General features: G+C 40.3%; 1 protein-coding gene across 1 annotated transcript in view; it reads right to left on the minus strand.

The window, feature by feature from the left end:
* Positions 1 to 14,144, minus strand: part of ZNF718 (zinc finger protein 718) — a 42,929-nt gene extending 28,785 nt beyond the window's left edge. Inside the window, 3 exon segments of the mRNA XM_011970917.1 lie at positions 9,775 to 9,870; positions 10,365 to 10,491; positions 14,022 to 14,144. Coding sequence (XP_011826307.1) covers positions 9,775 to 9,870; positions 10,365 to 10,470 — 202 coding nt within the window. The 5' untranslated portion in view covers positions 10,471 to 10,491; positions 14,022 to 14,144.
* Positions 14,145 to 14,747: the final 603 nt, after the last annotated feature.

Below are 14,747 nucleotides of genomic sequence, written 5' to 3' on the forward strand. Positions count from 1 at the left end.
TGAGAGATATATGGTGGGATGTGTTTGTACTGGGCTCAGGAAGTTGAGAGATATATGGTGGGATGTGTTTGTACTGGGCCTGTTTGTGTTGAGCCCGGGGCTGAGGAATGTGCTTTGTGTTGAGCCCGGGGCTGAGGAATGTGCCTGATTTCTTTCAGTTTTACTTTGCCCCAGTATATAATCCAGTGAAGGCTGTGAACCAAAATTTTGGGTAAAGCAGTCTCCATGGCAGTTTGATTTTTAAAGGCCAAACCTCCCCAGAATCCAAAGAGCACTGTGACCAAACCATACCAAAGGAGGGTATCACACATTAACCAGGCCCCCTGCTTGGAATCACAGTACAAAAGCCTCCATACATACAATGCCATTCCACTTTTCCATTCAACAGTAAACTCCAGATTCCAAACAATGTTGGGGCCAAACAGCATTGCAACTATAAGAAAATTCTAAGGAGGGTTTAGTACTTGACCTCAGAACGTCTGCCGAGAACGTCCCCTTTGGGTAGGTTGAGGTCTGCAGGACCCACAGAGTATCCTCCTGTGGATCCGATCTTAGTGTCAGATGTCTCTGACCTTAGGTGGGCACCTCCAGAGCATACTATAAGCGTTATAAAAATAGCCATGAACTGTAATGAGAACTGGATTCTGGGTGGGCCTTTTTGTTCCTTAGCCAGTTGAGTACTATAAGGGAAGAATTTAGCATAAGAAGGTTTAAGTCTCTTGAAACATGTGCAAGTTTGCTCCGAACTGCATCATACATAGGGATCGGGGACTACATTCAGAAAAGATAAAGGAAAAGTCATTCCCTCTTCTGGGCAGGGCAATTATAAACAGCCACTTAAAGACTGAGAAAGAAATAAAGGAAAAAAAAAAAAAGAAAGAAAAAGACCCAGATTCCTTAAACCAACCAGGAGGTGGCAGTCAGGCTTCTCCTCATGGAAACCCATTAGTTTCACAGGCCATGGCCAGAAACCCGCAGTTGCCTCCATGTTTAGGTGCTTCCCACCAAGGGTTCCAAGTTGGAAAGGAAAAGAGAAAGCCCCTGTATGGAGCAGAAAGGAAAGGGAGAAAAATGAAACCCAAACGTTGGGCTTACTTCTTCCTCCTGGCTGGCTCGCCAAAATACATGTTACCAGCTGTAGATGTCTTTAACAAGGAACTGGATAAAACACACAAACAAAGCAAGGAAGGCATGAAGGGATTTATTGAAAATGAAAGTACAATCCACAGTGTGGGAAAAAAGCCCAAGCATAGGGGCTCAAAGGCTCCATTACAGAATTTTTGGGAGTTTAAATACCCCCTAGAAGATTCCACTGGTTACTTCGGGTATGCCCTATGTAAATGGAGAGGATTAAATAAAATTACAAAGTTATTTATGGCCTACACCCTATGGAAAGGGTATTTCCTGTCATAGCTGAAGTGTGAATTGGTCTTATGTTCCCTGCCTCCAGATTCTATTTTCCTGCCTCAATATAATGGGGGAATCTCTTCAACAAATTGTGTTACAAAAACTGAATATCCATATTCAGAGGAGTGAAACTAGACCCGTATCTCTTGGCATCTAAAAAGAAAAAATAAGTCAAAATGGATTAGAGACAAATCTAAGACATGAAACTATGAAACTACTACAAAAAAAATTGATGAAACTCTCCAGGAAATTAAACCGGACAAAGATGTCTTGAATAACACCCCGCAAGCATAGGCAGCCAATGCAAAAATGAACAAATGGAATCACATCAGTTAAAGAGCTTCTAAATAGCAAATGAAACATCAACAGGCCCGGCGCGATGGCTCACGCCTGTAATCCCAGCTCTTTAAGAGGCCAAGGCGGGCGGATCACAAGGTCGGGAGATTGAGACCATCCTGGCTAACACAATAAAACCCCATCTCTACTAAAAATACAAAAAATTAGCCGGTCGCGGTGGCGGGTGCCTGTAGTCCCAGCTACTCGGGAGACTGAGGCAGGAAAATGGCGTGAACCCAGGAGGCAGAGCTTGCAGTGAGCTGAGAACGTGCCACTGCACTCTAGCTCGGGCGAAAGAGCAAGACTCTGTCTCAAAAAAAAGAAAAAAAAAAGAAAAGAAACAATGAACAAAGCGAAGAGACAACACACAAAATGGGAGTAAATATCTGGAAACTGCCCATAAGAAAAGGAATTAATAACAAGAATGCATAAGGCACACAAACAGCTCTATAAGTTAAAATCTGATGATAAATAAGAAAAAATTTGGATAGACATTTCTCAAAAGAGAGCATATAAATAACAAAAAGCCATATGACACGGTGCTCAACATCATTTATCTCAGAGAAGTGCAAATCAAAACGACAATGAGATATTATCTCACCCCAGTTACAATGGCTTTTATCCAAAAGTCAGGCAATTAACAAATACTGGTGAGGATGTGGAGAAAAGTGAAAGTGAACTCTAGCACTCTCTTGGTGGGAATGTAAATTAGTACAATGACTATGGAGAACAGTTTAGAGTTCCTCAAAAAATGAAAATTAAAGCTACTATATTATCCAGCAATCCCATTCATAGGTATGTACATAAAAGAAAAGAAATCAGGACATCAGAGAGATATTTGCACCTCCATTTTTACTGCAGCAGTGTTCACATTATCCAAAATTTAGAAGCAACCTAAGTGTCTATCATTACATGAATGGATAAAGTAAATGTGGTGCACATAAATAACAAAGTACTTTTCAATAATAAAAAAGAACAAGATCCCACAATCTTCAACAACATGGATGGAACTAGAGGCCATTATGTTAAGAAAAATAAGCCAGGTACATGAAGGTAAATGTTGCATGTTCTCACACATTTGCTGGAGCTAAAAATTAAATTAATTCATAGAGACAGAGAACAGAAGGATTGTTACCAGAGGCTGGAAAGTGTAGTGAGGGTTTGGGGGAAGTGGGGAAGATTAATGGGTAGAAAAATAATTAGAAAGAGTAAGATTTAGTAGTTGCTAGTACACAGAGTGACTATAGTCAAAAGCAACTTAATTGTACATTTTTAAATAACTAAAAGAATGTAGTTAGGTTGTCTATAAAACAAAGAATAAACACTTGAGGTAATGAATACCCATTTATCCTGATATAATTTTTATGCATTTCATGCCTACATCAAAATATCTCATGTAACCCATAGATACATAAAGCTACTGTGTACTCATAAAAATTTAAAATCCTGAACCATATACGAAAACTATCTTGAATAAATTAAATATTTAAATGTAAGAAGCATAACTCTACAATTTTTAGAAGAAAACACAGGAAGAAAGATTATGACATTGGTCTTGGCAATGTTTTCTTGCATATAACATCAACTACATGAGTAACACATTTAAAAACACAGAAAAATGGGACTACATTAAATTTATCTCTGCACATTAAAATTAACATTTAGTCAGAGTCCCAACTAAGAAAAAAAAAGTAAAAAGTATACATTTGACAGACATTAACACCCAGAATAGACTCTAAAAAATCAACAGAGTAACATGATTAACAAATGAACAGATGAAAATGTTTCTCCAAAGAATAAATACACATAGCAAACAATTATTGAAAATTTTTTAATCTTTAGAAAAATGTAAAGCAAAACGACAATGAGGTATTATCATGTATTAATTAGAATGGCCAACATCAAGCGAACAAAAGATGACAAATGTAAAGAATGTAGATGAATTGAAACCCTTGTGCATTGTTGGTAGGAAGAAAGTGATACAGCCCCCCCAAAAATGTAAGGGGATTCCTCCAAAAAAAAAAATGAAGTTATTCTATGACCCACTAATTCTGCTTCTGAGCATCTTACTCAAAATATGCAAAGCGTATCTGACAGAAATATTTGCACATCCATGTTTACTGCAGCAATATTCACTGTTTTAGTTTATTCTTGCATTGCTATAAATACCTGAGACTAGGTAATTTTTTTTTTTTTTTTTTTTTGAGTCTCGCTCTGTTGCCCAGGCTGGAGTACAGTGGTGGGATCTCAGCTCACCATAACCTCCACCTCCTGAGTAGCTGGGATTGTAGTCATGTGGCATGCCACCCAGCTAATTTTTTTTAGGTAATTTTTTTTTTTTTTTTTTTTTTTTTAAAGAAAAAGGTTTAACTGGCTCATGGTTCTGCAGGCTGTACAGGAAGCATAGCAGCTTCTGTTTCTGGCGAGGCCTCAAAAAGCTTCCAATTATGGTAGAAAGCAAATAAGGAGTGAGTCACCTCACATGGTGGGAGCAGGAGCAAGAGACAGTGAAAGGAGAGGTGCCACATGCTTTTAAAAAGTGAGATCTCAGGAGAACAAACTCACTATGGCAAAGACAGTACCAAAGGGGCTGGTGCTAAACCATTCGTGAGAAGTCAACCTTATCATCCCATCACCTCCCACCAGGCCCCACCTCCAACATTAGGGATTGCAATTTGACATGAGATTTGAATGAGGACACAGATCCAAACCATATCATTTACAAAAGTCAAAAAGGAAAAAAAATTGAAATGTCCCTTAACAGATGAATGATTTAAAAAGATGTGGCTTATACATCAATGAAATATTCTTTAGCTTCAGATGAAAATATCTTGTCAGAGGCTACAATAAGGATAAATCTTAAAGCCATTATTTTAAGTGAAGACACTAACAAAGTGACAGTGTATGATTCCACTTAGGTAAGATATGTTAAGTAGTAAACTCACAGAAAACCTAAGTAGAAAGGTACTTGCCTTTGGTTAGGATTGTGAAACCTCAGTGGAGCCAAAAATCAAGTAGGGGTATTTGGAAAAAGCAGGCCCTCACCCAGGTGGCCAACTCAAGAGCCCATAGACATGGCTGCAGACAAAACATGGTACACTAAGCTTGGTCTTATTAAGGATGCTGAAGCAGTTCTGCAACCTGTCTCAAACTCCTCTCAGCTAGAGTACACAAGTGGTCCTTCCTATCAAGAGACTGCCAGGAGACACACCCAGCCATGGCCCTGGAGGCAGGCCTACAGATCTTGGCCTTAGCTATGGTCCCTGCAGCAGCCATGTGACTCAGTTCTAGCCCTCACAGTCACAGTCCATGGCCAGTTGTACATACTCACGGACTCAGAGAGACCTGTGAAAACTGTTCCCCAGTAGTCAGTAGAAGCCAAACCCATTCATACACCTGGTACTTGGCCTATCATATGCAGACAAACTTCAAAACCCTACCTTACTGCCTGCCATACAGATAATGTCCTCAAGGAAATTTTTTTTTTTTTTTTTTTTTTTTTTTGAGACGGAGTCTCGCTCTGTCGCCCAGGCTGGAGTGCAGTGGCGCAATCTCGGCTCACTGCAAGCTCTGCCTCCCGGGTTCACGTCATTCTCCTGCCTCAGCCTCCCGAGTAGCTGGGACTACAGGCGCCCACCACTGCGCCCGGCTAATTTTTTCTATTTTTAGTAGAGACGGAGTTTCACCATGGTCTCGATCTCCTGACCTTGTGATCCGCCCACCTCGGCCTCCCAAAGTGCTGGGATTACAGGCGTGAGCCACCGCGCCCGGCCACCTCAAGGAAATTTAATCTTTCCAGGGCCTAGAAAGAATCCATGACTGTCCAAATCTCTGGTAACACAACCATCAAAAGCAGAGGTAATCTCATCAGCATGAGGACAGAACAAAAGGAGTTCTTTACCTGCCAAATTGTAATCATTGTTAGATCCTTCAAATGTACAGACACAGGGCTGCTTCAGAGACCACAGCTGAGGCCAAGATCTGCAGGCCTGCTCCAGGGCCACAACTTCTATCTTAGCATATTACTAAAAACTTGTATGAGAACAATTAGGCAAGGAAAAGGATTGAACAAAGCTCTCCAGCTTTGGAAAAGAAATAAAAACATTACTGCTGTTTGGAGATTATATAATCATGCCTATATATGTGTGTATATATATACATATAACTCTAGAGTAAATAAACAAAAACTCAATAAATGTATTCATTAAAGCATCAGGATACATAATCTTGTGAAAGGAAAATAAATCTTGGAACTCTTAGGGCCCCCAAAATCACTAAGCTAAACCGTCAAGCTGGGAACTCCCTAGGGCAAACCTGCCTCCCATTCTATTCAAAGTCATCCCTCTGCTCACTGAGATAAATGGACATCTGATTGCCTCCTTTGGACAGGCAAATCAGAAACTCAAAAGAATACAGCAGTCTCTCTCTCATGTACTGTGACCTAGAAACCCCATCCCTTGCTTGAGTTGTCCTGCCTTTCAGGATGGAACCAATGTACATCTTATATAGATGGACTTATGTCTCATGTCTCCTTAAAATGTATAAAACCAAGCTGTGCCCAAACCACCTTGGGTACATGTCATCAAGACTTCCTAAGGCTGTGTCAGGGGCATGTGTCCTCAACCTTGACAAAATAAACTTTTTTTCTTTCTTTTTCTTTTCCTTTTTTTTCTGACACAGAGTCTTGTTCTGTCGCCAGGCTGGAGTGCAGTGGTGCAATCTCAGTTCACTGTAATTTCCACCTCCTGGGATCAAGCGATTCTCCTGCCTCAGCCTCCCAAGTAGCTGGGACTACAGGTGCGTGCCACCACGCCCCGCTATTTTTTGTATTTTTAGTAGAGACGGGGTTTCACCATGTTAGCCAGGATGGTCTCGATCTCCTGACCTCGTGATCCGCCCGCCTCGGCCTCCCAAAGTCCTGGGATTACGGTCATGAGCCACCGTGCCTGGCCAGCAAAATAAACTTTCCACATTAACTGAGACCCGTCTCAGATTTTTGGAGTTAATACTCTGTTGCCCAGGTTCATCTTAAACTCCTATGCTCAAGTGATCCACCAGCCTTGGCCTCTGAAAGTACTGGGATTACAGAAATGAGTCACTGGACCTGGCCCAACATAAAAATATTTGTTGCATTTCCAAATAGTAACAACAAACCTTCCAAAAAAAAGGAAGAAACAATTTTCATTTGCAATAGTATAAATATAAAAAATGTAATCAAAGTAAATTTAACCAATGAAATATGTATACACTAAATACAATAAGATATTAATGACAGAAATTGCAGTAGACACAAATAAATAGAAACCTATTTCATTAGAATAACTAATATTGTCAAAGTACCATATTATCATAAGTTATCTATATTCAATGTGAAAATTTTAGTGTCATTTTTCACAGTAATAGAAAACACAATTGTAAAACTTAAGTATAATCTTAAACAACTTTAACATTGATTGGCTGGGCACCGTGGCTCACACCTGTAATCCCAGCACTTTGGGAGGCCGAGGTGGGTGGATCATGAGGTCAGATAGAGACCATCCTGGCTAACATGGTGAAACCCTGTCTCTACTAAAAATATAAAAACAAAATTAGCCGGGCATGGTGGCGAGTGCCTGTAGTCCCAGCTACTCGGGAGGCTGAGGCAGGAGAATGGGGTGAACCCGAGATGCGGAGCTTGCAGTGAGTGGATATCACGCCACTGCACTCCAGCCTGGGTGACAGTGAGGCTCCCCGTCTCAAAAACAAAACAAAACAAACAAAAAAAACTTTAACATTGATTGATGGTGATTGTTAGTGCCTGAGGGTGGAAAATAAGGAGATGTTCAAAGAATATCAATTTTTAGTTATAAGTTGAGTAACTCTGAAAAATCTAAAGTACATTAGCATTAGATCAGCAAAATAGCATTGTTTATAGTTAGTAACACTGTAATGTATGCTTACAATTTGCTACAACAGTAGACTTTAAGTGTTCTTACTACAAAAAAATTGGTTATCTACCTGAGGTAATAGATGTGTTCATCAACTTGACTATATTTTATTTTACAACGTATATACATATCAAATCATTACACTGTACACATTAAGTTATACAATTTTTATTTATCAGAAAAATCCAGGTCGCATAGAGATGTACAGTAAGCCCTCACTTTATGTTCAAAATAGGTTCTTGAAAACTGCATCTTTAAATGAACAATGTTGCTATATGTCATGTAAACATATCTCTTGTATTAATTAAACTCTGGTAAAATTAGTTTTCTTAATATGTTGCCTTGCTTACTGTTTCCAAGAACCTATCAGCAAAGTTAAGTAAGAATTTATTATACACATATAAAACTTACATAGGTGTTTGTGTGTGTGAAACACACATTTTTATATATAGATAGATCTCAATAACAGTATTTCAGTAGGCTTCCTACTAAATAAGACAAAATTAAAAGATAATAGTTATTAAGAAATAATGTAACAATTGAGAGTTTAATATACACTTAGCAATGTTCTAAGCTGGTTAATGACACAGCGCATTTAAGAAATTCAGTGCTGGCCAACCCTTTGAATGTGAGGACATTTTTACTTATCTGTGGTGGTGGATATCACAAAAATTATTTGCAAACCTTTTTTTTTTTTTTTTTTTAAATGAGAATCAGCTATTATTGGTGTGAGCATAATTTTTATTATTTTTTTTATTTTTATTTGTTTTTAGACGGAGTGTTGCTCTGTTGCCCAGGCTGGAGTGCCTGTGGCACGATCTCAGCTCACTGCAACTTCCACCTCCTGGGGTCAAACAATTCTCCTACCTTAGCCTCCCAAGTAGCTGGGATTACAGGCATGCACCACCATGCCCAGCTAATTTTTGTATTTTTAGTAGAGATGGGGTTTCACCATGCTTGCCAGGCTGGTCTCTAACTCCTGACCTCATGATCTGCCTGCCTCGGTCTCCCAAAGTGCTGGGATTACAGGTGTGAGCCACCATGCCTGGCCATGTTACTGTATTTTATGTGTGGCCGAGACAATTTTTCTTCCAATGTGGTGGTCCAAGGAAGCCAAAGGTTGGAAACCCATGCTTTAAATAATTTGAAAACTTGCAAAAGTAGAGTTTAAATTACAAATCTCAGTTTATATTAAAACAATAACATTTTGAAGTAAAATAAAATTACATTTTTTCATATTTAGGAAAATGCTTATTGTTCTGATAAAATTGCTGAGTAAGAATTTTTTTGTAGAATTACATTTGCAACCTCTATAGGATTAAAAATCACCAAGCAGAAAAGATGCAACATCTGTCCCTGGTGTTCCTGGGATTTCTGAACCAAATCCCAATATGTCCACTACTCACCTTACACATTTTAGACATGATGCAAAAACAGTATTTGGAAAAAAACAAAAAACAAAAAAACTTTAACATAGAGCTCTTCAATCATATAAATATTCCCAGGTCCCCAAAAGCAATGAACAGCAGTCAGACCATGCACCCCTTTGTAAGTGATAAAGTGGACACTGGCTCTCCCTGTAAACTTGAAGGGAGATACGAAAGAAAAAACAGAACTCTTGGATTTAAGAGCATGGGACATAAGATGACCCTATGAGAAAAAATGCAGCCTTTTTGGAAATTATTTTGTCACAGAGCTTCCCAAACAACATTTATTTACTTATTTATTTTTTGCAATAGAGTCTAGCTCGATACTGCCCAGGCTGGAGTGCAGTGGCATGATCTCAGCTGAGCATAACCTCTGCCTCCTGGGTTTTTAAGCAATTCTCTCTGCCTCAGCATCCTGAGTAGCTGGGATTACAGGCACAAGCCACCACACCCAGCTAATTTTTGTATTTTTAGCAGAGACAGGGTTTCACTATATTGGTTAGGCTGGTCTTGAACTCCTGATCTCAGATGATCCACCTGCCTCGGCCTCCCAAAGTGCTGGGATTACAGGCGTGAGCCACAGGGCTCAGCCTCCCAAACTACATTTTAAGGCCTGGCTTCCTTCTTGACTTTTGGCCTCCTTGCCTGTGTCCTCTCCTCCATTCACTCTCACCTACCTGAGGGTCTGGCTGCTGTCTGATGTATCTTGAAATTGTAGAGCTCTTTTCTTTGCTCCAGACAGGTGACCAGGTCTGGGTTAGAGATAGTAACACCTGTTTTATTTTTAAAAAATTAACATGACTACTGCTGGGGATACTCCAATTACCAACCTAGCACTATGCTAAGTAGAATAGAGAAATTAGGGAAGATTCTAGAAAATTAATCCAAAAATTGTTTTCTGACAGAATCTTTAGAATATTTAAGTATTTTAAATCTGTGGGCTTTAAGTTCCACTACCAAGTACTACTGAATCAAAAATAAGTAGTGCAAATTGCATGTTAAGATGTGAAAGACAATTATTTTATATCATTAATTTATAGAATTACCACTAGCCTAGAGTGAAGGAAACAAATTAGCTCAAAAGAAGGTTTACATAAAGATGAAACATCCTAAAGATTTTATTTTTTATACCACCGAACTCCCAAACTTTTCATGAAGGAACTGAAATTAATTCATGCAAAGCAAAAGCTCCTAAGAGATGTTATACAAGGAAAGAAAATGAAATTCTGAAAAAGTATTAGGAATTACATATTAAAGTTATCCTCACCCAGGGAGACCAAGTTTCTGTAGTTCTCCAACATCACATCTCTATATAAATTCTGCTGAGAAGGGTCCAGACATTTCCACTCTTCTGGAGAGAATTCTATGGCCATATCCCTGAATGTTAAGAGCTCCTGAAAATACATATTTATCAAGTGACAGAATTCTTCTTCTTTTTTTTTAATATGGAGTCCTGCTCTGTTGCCCAGGCTGGAGTGCAGTGGCGCGGTCTCGGCTCACTGCAACCTTCGCCTCTCAGGCTCAAGTGATTCTCCTGCCTCAGCCTCCTTACTAGCTGGGATTACAGGCACCCACCACCATGCCCGGCTAATTTTTGTATTTTTGTTAGAGACAGGGTTTCACCATGTTGGCCAGGCTGGTCTCCAACTTCTGACCTCAGGTGATTCGCCTGCCTCAGCCTCCCAAAGTGCTGGGATTACAGGCATGAGCCACCGCACCCGGCTGTGAGGCCTTAATTTGACTACAGGTGAAATGAGTTAAGAGAACTAGTTCTGACTTACAAGACTGAATGGAGTTATCTGATAAAATAACTTTCAACACAGTAATGTTCTCTAAATTATTCTATAACTCTGAGGAAAAAGGAGGGCATGCCAGCAATTTCTGTTGCTGCAGTGGAAATATGGGCTACACTGACATGCCCTACCAAAACCAAGCAGAGCAGGCCCTGTGATTTCCTAGAACAAAGGGTGAACTGACTTCTCATTAAAGTATCTGGAAGTCCTCATGCTTGACCCTGGCCTTGTGGTAGAATCATGTGAGGAATTCAATTTAAAAACCAGGAATTCTTTTTTGAGACGGAGTCTTGCTCTGTCGCCCAGGCTGGAATGCAGTGGCATAATCTCGGCTCACTGCAAGTTCTGCCTCCCAGGTTCACGCCATTCTCCTACCTCAGCCTCCTGAATAGCTGGGACCACAGGTGCCTGCCACCATGCCTGGCTAATTTTTTTTGTATTTTTAGTAGAGATGGGGTTTCACTGTGTTAGCCAGGGTAGTCTTAATCTCCTGACCTCGTGATCCGCCCGCCTCGGCCTCCCAAAGTGCTGATATTACAGGCATGAGCCACAGCGCCTGGCAAAAAACAGAAATTTTTCCACCTAGTAAAACAGACAGGATCTGTGGGGAGGGCACAGGTTATGGTTTCTCTTCAGACTGTCCACGTGATTCTACAGCAAGACTGGGCTGAGAGTCACTCGGCCAAGCATTGCCTCTAAGGTTCAATGTGCATATAAATTATTTGGTATTCAAAACCTCACTGTAAGTAACAAAATTCTGCAGGTTTGAAAAGGGTCCATGAATTAGCTTCTTATTGCAAGTCTCCTGTTATTGCAAGTCTTCTTATTGCTGACGCTTCTGCTCCTAGACCCATTATACCACTCAGCTAGAAAAAGCAATCACAGCATGAGTCCCTTACTGCAACACCCTTATCATAACACAAATACTTTACATCCGAAGACAGGACCACCAATCATCATCTTGAAATATGGCATTCTCTGCAGGCCCTTTAATGTTTACAGAGGCGGAAGATGGTGGCAAGTCTGAGTAAGTCTGCATTTGAAAAATGTGTATATGCATTAATGCAATCTTTATGGAGCATGTAGTATGTGCTCAGAAGTATGTCACAGAGCAGTGTGCTGGGAAGTTCACATTACGTGTGTTAATACTATAACATCCTGAAAAGTAGTCCTATACTTCCCAGGATTTAAATGCAGGGCCCCAGCATTTCTATTTCCTCTTCTGTTTACTTATTGGTTTTGTTTTTTTGTTTTTTAAATGCGTAAAATAATAGCTCAATATAGATAGATGGGACATATACAGAAAGAAAGAGTTAAGTGCAATTCAGAGGAATTTTTTTTGTGTGTGTTTGTAGTTACTTTGAAACTTGTGAAAAAACCACTGAAACTGTAGAGATGGGGAACAGGTTGCTGGATAGGATGTCTCTAGAAACACTAATTTTAATTTTATAAAAAACAATTTAAGGCACAAAAGTATATCGCTTTTCCCCATTTATCTGCTTTTGGGTTTCAGGAAATTGTGAGCACCAGCTCCGGAGAGGCAGTAGGGTTAGCCACCCCAAACTCTGATCTTCTCTAAGCAGTTCTGTGAGAGATTTCAGTGTGGGGTCAGACCTGGAAAAGGTTCAGCAGAGGGTGGATCTGGACAGAGATGGGACAGAAGGTGGGCCCTAGGCATCTGCTCTCTATGCCTGTAAGTATTTTCAGTTTTGTCTTTTCTAAGCCTGCCGAAGAGAAATTTGATTCCCAGAGTTTCTGTATCTTTTTTTTTTTTTTTTTTTTTTTGAGACGGAGTCTCGCTCTGTCGCGTAGGCTGGAGTGCAGTGGCCGGATCTCAGCTCACTGCAAGCTCCGCCTCCCGGGTTTACGCCATTCTCCTGCCTCAGCCTCCCGAGTAGCTGTGATTACAGGCGCCCGCCACCTCGCCCAGCTAGTTTTTTTGTACTTTTTAGTAGAGACGGGGTTTCACCGTGTTCGCCAGGATGGTCTTGATCTCCTGACCTCGTGATCCGCCCGTCTCGGCCTCCCAAAGTGCTGGGATTACAGGCTTGAGCCACCGCACCCCGCCGAGTTTCTGTATCTTAATCTATTTTAGCTAATTCCCTATTTTATAACACACAATAGCAAGGAATTCAACCAAAACCCTTATGTTTTTCTAGACCAATTATATTAGAAGCTAATTATTTATTCTTAGCAAGGTAAAAACAATACAAATAGTAATAACAACAATTTCTCTTCTGCCAATGAACAGCTGATCAGGTGGTGGCATCAAAACTCACAAAACAATAAAAGGGAAGTAACCCAAATGAAGCTTAAGTCTCCTGTACAGTGTCCATCTTTGTACTGAACACACGATGCTGAATTCAACCGTTTATTCATGTGCTCCAGACTGCAAGTTCCTTGATAGTAGGGACCATGACTGCTTTATGTCTTTTTCTAATGACCATATGAAATAGAAGCAATTAGGTTATTGATCAGTTTGGGTCTCCAGATCTCCTCATTTTTCACCAAAGAACCAGAAAACTGGAGCAATTCTTATCTGGGTAAAAACCAAGGAGATTCTTTCTGTGAGGGGAGGCACAAACCCTGGATGAGTCACTTAATCTTTCTCTGAAATGGGAGCAGAATTAGACCTTCTTGTCAGACTGACCCCAGTCTGCACAGGACATCCTCAAATGTCTCATTACTCAAAGATGCTGGTGAGAGTGTCCCCAGTGACCTTTGGTTGATGCCCCCGTAGTGATCCATGGAGGAGACACTCAGGCTGACTTTGTGGGGTGCAAATAGAAAATGGAGCTGTCCTGGTGGACCTGCATATCTTGGCTCCAGATGTGATATCCCCCTGTCCCTGATCAGCTAACTCTGAGGTAAGGAAAAGGACAAAAGTACTCTACTCCCATAACACAGTATACAGGAGGAAGGCATACTTGTGATTATGGTTGTCATTAAGGCTCTGGATATTTTGTGACCTTACCTCCCACTGCTAAGATGCTTGTTACACTTACAGATTCTGCCACAGGATTTTGTTCCCATCAGAAGCCTCTCACACAGCTGTAGCAGGTCACTGAATAAGATCTGGAAAACTCAAAGGGCTCCACTCTAAAAATGGGGCTTAAGATGTCTATGTTGGCCTCTCATGATGCAGAAAATGTCTTCTGTGAGTTTTTCGTATGTCTTCAACCCAAAGTCTGGTCCAGTGTTGGGAATCCTAGGCAGAGGCCAACTTTTATATGCAGATTCTAGGTGGGATCAATGTGCCTCTGCATTCTTAGGGATTAGAGCAAGCACAGTAAAACCAGAGGAGAGATCCCCTCAGTGAGGTTCCTTCAACACATTCTAAAGAATATTTTGACCTAAAAGGAAATACTAGGGTAAACATAATATAAGTAGAGAGTTTTGGTGCCAAAGCTTGAATATTGCAATCCTGGAGTATAAAGCTGCCCTGAATATACACTCCAGTTACAAGTATATTTGTAAAGGAAAAAGGAAGGCAGAGAGGGAACTGATAGAAAGTTGTCAGGAATTCTTATTGGCTTACAATAGTAACATTGGTTAGTGATTGGTTATATACATTTTTAAGCTATTGGGTGTGGGTTATGGTGTCCAGTGTGGCATTATTAGGTTAATTTATAGCCACTTGTGCCAACAGCAAGCAATTTCAAAAGACCAACAGTTCCAAGACGGGAACAGTAATATCACTGTGGTCTCATTTTAACAAGACTCTGGGTCTGATCATTAAAAGAACATGTATTTCTCAAATAAAAGTTCTTTTCTTCTCTCAAATCCCAGAAAATAAATTCAAAATTTGGAACTGCACATTTAGGTCTTGGAGGGCTGGTGAGCTATGCACATTTGTG

Source organism: Mandrillus leucophaeus, unplaced genomic scaffold (assembly GCF_000951045.1).
Source record: "Mandrillus leucophaeus isolate KB7577 unplaced genomic scaffold, Mleu.le_1.0 Scaffold98, whole genome shotgun sequence".
Taxonomy (NCBI): Eukaryota; Metazoa; Chordata; class Mammalia; order Primates; family Cercopithecidae; genus Mandrillus; species Mandrillus leucophaeus.